Source organism: Eriocheir sinensis, chromosome 36 (genome assembly GCF_024679095.1).
Source record: "Eriocheir sinensis breed Jianghai 21 chromosome 36, ASM2467909v1, whole genome shotgun sequence".
Lineage (NCBI taxonomy): Eukaryota > Metazoa > Arthropoda > Malacostraca > Decapoda > Varunidae > Eriocheir > Eriocheir sinensis.
In genome coordinates, this window is record NC_066544.1 from 14,084,781 (window position 1) to 14,089,780 (window position 5,000).

Consider the following 5,000-nt stretch of genomic DNA (forward strand, 5'->3'; position numbering starts at 1 on the left):
TTTCTTAGGGTTGTTTTTTTTTGTAACTTCCTTCCTTTCCTTTTCTTTTTTTTCTCCTGTTTTAGTATCTTCTTTTCCTTTTCCTTTCCTGATTTGCTTTTTCCTTTTCTGGTTTTCTTTTTCATCTCTTTTCTTTTTCTTCTACTTTTTCTTCATCTTTCTTTCTTCTTCTTCAGGCGGAAAAAGGCGGCGTGGTCATGATCAGCTTCTACAACTACTTCCTCACCTGTAGCGAAAAGGCGACTATCAGCAACGTCATAGGTAAGCAGCCCACAGGTGTAAGGAGACAGCTGATCATTGGTAACAGGTGTAGAGGAAGACAGGTAAACATTGACGTACCTGGTGTTTGGGCTTCCTCAGGTATGGATACTTTATGCTCTACTCTACTCTCTTTTAATCCACTCCTTTCCATTCCTTGTGTCATGGGTAAGTAGCTTTTACTCATTTTTCTTCTTCTTTTCCTCCTTTTTTTCCTTACTTTTCTTCATCTTCAATTTCATCATATCGTCATCATTATTTTCCGGTTTTGTGTGTCTAGTTTTTCTCTCCCTCTTTTTTTTTCCTCATTCTTTTTTTTTCCTCATTCTCTTTTTTCCTTTTTCCTCATTCTTTGGTAACAGGTGTAGAGAAAGACAGGTAAACATTGACGTTACCTGGTGTTTGGGCTTCCTCAGGTATGGATGGTCTATGCTCTACTCTCCTTTACTTTAATCCACTCCTTTTCCTTTCCTTGTGTCATAAAGGAGAAGGAAAGAAAAAAAGGAATGAGGGAAAAGAAAGAAAAAAAGAGGGCAGACATGGCAAGGAGGAAAATGATTGTGATTAGCTTTTACTTCTTTTCTTCTTCTTTTCCTCCTTTTTCTCATTCGTTTTCTTCATCTTCAATTTCGTCGTCATCATCGTCGTCATTATTTTCCGGTTTCATGTGCCTGGCTTTTTTTTCTCCCTTTTTTTTCCTCATTCTTTTTTTCCCTTTTCTCATTCCTTTTTTTCTCTCTCCTCATTCTTTTTCAATATCATCATCGTCGTTTTCCGCTTTTATGAGTCTGTTTTCTTTCTTTCTTTCTTTTTCCTTATTCCTTTCTTTTTATTCCTTCCTTTTTCTTCATTTTTTTCAATTTTATCGTCATCGCTTTCCACTTCCATGAGTCTGTTTTTCTTTCCTTCTTTTTTTATCCTCACTTTTTTCACTTCACTCTTTTTTTCCAATTCCATAATCGCCATCGTCCCCCCTTGATGTGATTGCCGTTTTCTTTCCTTCTTTCTCTTCCCTCATTCTTTTTTCTTCATTCTTTTTTCTTCTCCTGTTTTTCTTTCCTTCATTCTTTTTCCTCATCCTTTTTTCTTCACTTTTTTTTCTTCTGCTGCTTTTCTTTCCTTCTTTCTTTTTCCTCATTCTTTTTTCTTCATTCTTTTTTTTTCTTCTGTGGGTCGGTGAGATGAGTAATACGTGTTTCCGTTCTTTCCTTTTCCTCATTCTTTTTCTTAATTTTTTCTCTTCTGTGGGTCGGTGACGTGAGTAATACGTGTTTCCGTCTCCCTCTCCCCCCCTCCCCCCCCCCCTCCAGAGCACATCAATCACGTGAGGAAAGTGGCGGGAGTCGATCACGTGGGTATCGGGGCAGACTTCGACGGGATAAACATGTGAGTCAACCTCCTTATTTTTCTTTGTCTCCTTTTTTCTTCACTTTGATCTCCTCTTTCCTTTTCTTTTTAACACTTCTTTTCTTCCCCTTCACGCCTCTTCTTCCCTTCCATTTTCACTGTTCATCTTATCCACCCTCTTCCCCTTCTCCCATCTCTTTCCACCCCCTTTCCCCTTTTTTTTCCTTCTTTTATTCTCATTTTTCCTTCCCCTTCCGTTCCTGTTCCATCCCTTTTACAGTTATTTTTTTTTTATATTCTCTATCTTCTCTTTTCACACTCCTGTTTTCTAATTTCCCTTCCTATTTTCCCTATCTTCACCTTTCCCTTCATTTCACAGTTCCTCTTTTCATCCCTTCATTCCATTATTCCTAACCCTTTCTTCTTCTATTTGCGCCCTATTCATCTCCTTTCTCCTTTTCAATTTTCCTTCGATCTCCCTTATCTTCAACTCTACCCTTCCTTCCATTTCTCCACCATCTCCTTCCACTCCCCTACATCCTTTCCCCCTTCTCCATCTCACCTTCTATTTCCACCCTCTTTTCTCCTATCCTTCCTTTAATCTCCCTTTTATCTTCACCTTTATCCTTCCTTACATTTCTCCACCATCTCCTTACACTCCCCTTCACCCTTTCCCCCTTCCCCATCTCACCTCCCCTTCCACAATTGCCTTTACCCTTCCTTCCATTTCTCCACCATCTCATACCATTCCCTTCACCCTTTCCTCCTTCCCCATCTCGCCTCCCGATCCCCAGCAGGCTTATCAACACCCCTCCGTCCCCCAGGTTACCAGAGCGCCTTGGGGATGTGTCAGGCTACCCAACCCTCTTCGCGGAGCTCCTTGGGGACTCCTCCTGGACGCTGGAAGACCTGAGGAAGCTGGCGGGTCAGAACCTTCTCCGGGTGATGCGTGAGGCGGAGCAGGTGGGTGGCAGGGGACGGGAGAGGTGGAAGAGGGGAGGAGTGGGTGTGTGAGAAGTTCCTTTGACACTAAACACTGACTTTCAAATATCGGCAACTTTTGTATCCTTTTCGTTTTCTTCCTCAGTTTCTTTTTCCTTAATTTCTTCCTCGTTTTCTTTTTTTTCTTCTTTTTCTATTCTACAGTCTTTTTTTTATTCTTGTTCTTGTTTCTCTTCACTTCTTTTCTCTTGTGCCTTCTTCGTTTTCTTCTTCAACTTCTTTTCTCTAATTTCTTCTTCGGGTTTTTTTTCGTCTTTTTCTATTCTTCTCAGTCTTTTTTTTTTAGTTCTTGTCCTTGTTGCTCTTCACTTCTTTTCTCTTGTGCCGTCTTGGTTTTCTTCTTCAAGTTCTTTTTCTCTGATTTCTTCTTCGTTTTTTTCCTGTTTTTCTATTCTCCACAGTCTTTTTTTTTTAGTTCCTGTCCTTGTTGCACTTCACTTCTCTTATTTTCCTTATTTCTATAGAGGTGAAAAGTACTGAGGATAACTTGAAACGGTCTATTTTATTTTAATACAAAACCGTCTGACGCTTTCTATGATATTTACTAAGTCATTTGACCCTTACTAAAGCCATACAAAACCGTCTAACCCTCACTAAAGCCTTAATAAACCATCTAGCTCTTACTAAACCCTTACTAAATCGTTTGACCCTTACTAAACCATTACCAAACCTACTGATACGTACTAAAGTCTTAATAAACCATCCAGCTCTTACTAAACCCTGACTAAATCGTTTGACCCTTACTAAAGCCATACTAAACCGTTCTACCACTTCAAAGCCTTTAATAAACCAACCATCTTTTTAAAACCCTGACTAAATCGTTTGACCCTTACTAAACCATTACCAAACCTTCTGATACGTACTAAACCTTCTGACCCTTTCTCTGTGACTTTCTATTCATAACAACACAAGCTACATTAACCACCGATACGCTCTCATACCCACATCACAAGCTCTCCCTTCTAAGCCAGTCCCTTGATATCAGTTCCAGCAGCATCAGTTAGCCAGGCTCTGATCCATACGAGCTTGCCATGAACTATCCTCTTACGAATAAATATTAACATCCAGTAGAGTAGTTTTGTGTTAGTAGTAGTGAGGCGTAAGTATGTCAAGAGAAAAGGTAGTTGGAAGTGAGGTTTGTGGAATTTAATGTATGCGAAAGATAGTTATGAGGCGATGTTTGTTTCTGGGCTTGTAGTAAATGATGTCTCTCTTATGAATTTATGCTAACATCCAGTATACATATTTGCTGTTAGTGGTAGTATGGCGTAAGTGTGTTAGGAAAAAAGTATTTGAAAGTGAGTTTGTTGACTTTAACGCATGCGAGGAATAGTTGACAGATTCCCGCTAGTTTTTGAGTTGGTAACATAAGACTCTTTAGTTTCTGAGTTGGTAATAAATTATATATCTTGGTAAGGAAGAGAGAGCTTGAAATACGGCCGTCAGACACACTTCTTTTCGCTCGCATCTCTCCTTCATTTCCTCCAGTCCAATTCCATTTCTTCTCTACCTCACTCGTCTTTTTTTTCCCTCCCACGACCCGGCTCAGCTCGCCTCACGCCCCTGCCTCCCTCCCTCCCTCCGTCCTCTCTTCCTTTCACGGCCCCCTTGCTTCCTACTTCCATTCATTCAGCTATTTTTCATTTTTTTATTTTACTTCAGCCATTCGTTCCTTCTCTCTCCCTCTTTTGTGTTGCCTCCCTCGCCCCTCCTCTCCTCCCTCTTAGTCACTCAATCATCCCTCCCTCCTCATCCCTCACAGCCTCCATTACTCTCTCTCATCCCTCATATCTTCCCTCACATCCTCCTCCTTCCCCTCATACTCTCCTCGTTTTTCCCTCAAATCTTGCTTCTCTACCAAACGTACTCCTCATCTTCCTCTTCCTCACTGCCTCCTTATCCTTCACAGGTACGCCGGGACTTACAGGAGCAAGGTTTGAGGCCCTACGAGGAGGAGCTGCCCCCCGAAGCCCCTGGTGACTCCTCCTCCTGCTTCTATCGCTTCAGCAAGACCCCCAATGACTCAGAGTGAGCTGTGGTGAGTCGTGTAGTGAGTCACCTATGAAGTCACTCCGATTACTAAGTCACAGAAGAAGACGAAGAAAGACGAAACGAAGAAGAAAGAAGACAGACAAAGGAATGCGAGTTAAAAAAAGATGCAATAGAATGAAAAGGCAATGACAGTGGACTCAGGAAAAAAAAAAGTAGATGGGGAGGAAGTGGAGTAGAAGGGAAAGGCAATGGCAGAGGACGCAGGAAAAGAAAAGGTAGATGAGGAAGATGTGGAATAGAAGGAAAAGGCAATGATAGGGGAGACATAAAAGAAAAGGTGGATGAAGAAACGACAAGTAATAAAGGATGACGAGGGAAGTGGAAGACTGAAATACATGTGA

The 5,000-nt window shown here is 41.2% G+C and overlaps 1 protein-coding gene across 1 annotated transcript in view; it reads left to right on the top strand.

Annotated features, from left to right (window-relative positions):
* LOC127007871 (dipeptidase 1-like) overlaps nucleotides 1-5,000 on the top strand; it is a 78,511-nt gene that overhangs the window by 72,529 nt on the left and 982 nt on the right. Inside the window, exons 11-14 of the mRNA XM_050879296.1 lie at nucleotides 177-261; nucleotides 1,569-1,644; nucleotides 2,430-2,568; nucleotides 4,517-5,000. The exon at nucleotides 4,517-5,000 is cut by the window's right edge and continues 982 nt beyond it. Of these exons, the coding sequence (XP_050735253.1) occupies nucleotides 177-261; nucleotides 1,569-1,644; nucleotides 2,430-2,568; nucleotides 4,517-4,639 (423 nt within the window). The 3' untranslated portion in view covers nucleotides 4,640-5,000. The remainder of the gene's footprint in view (nucleotides 1-176; nucleotides 262-1,568; nucleotides 1,645-2,429; nucleotides 2,569-4,516) is intronic.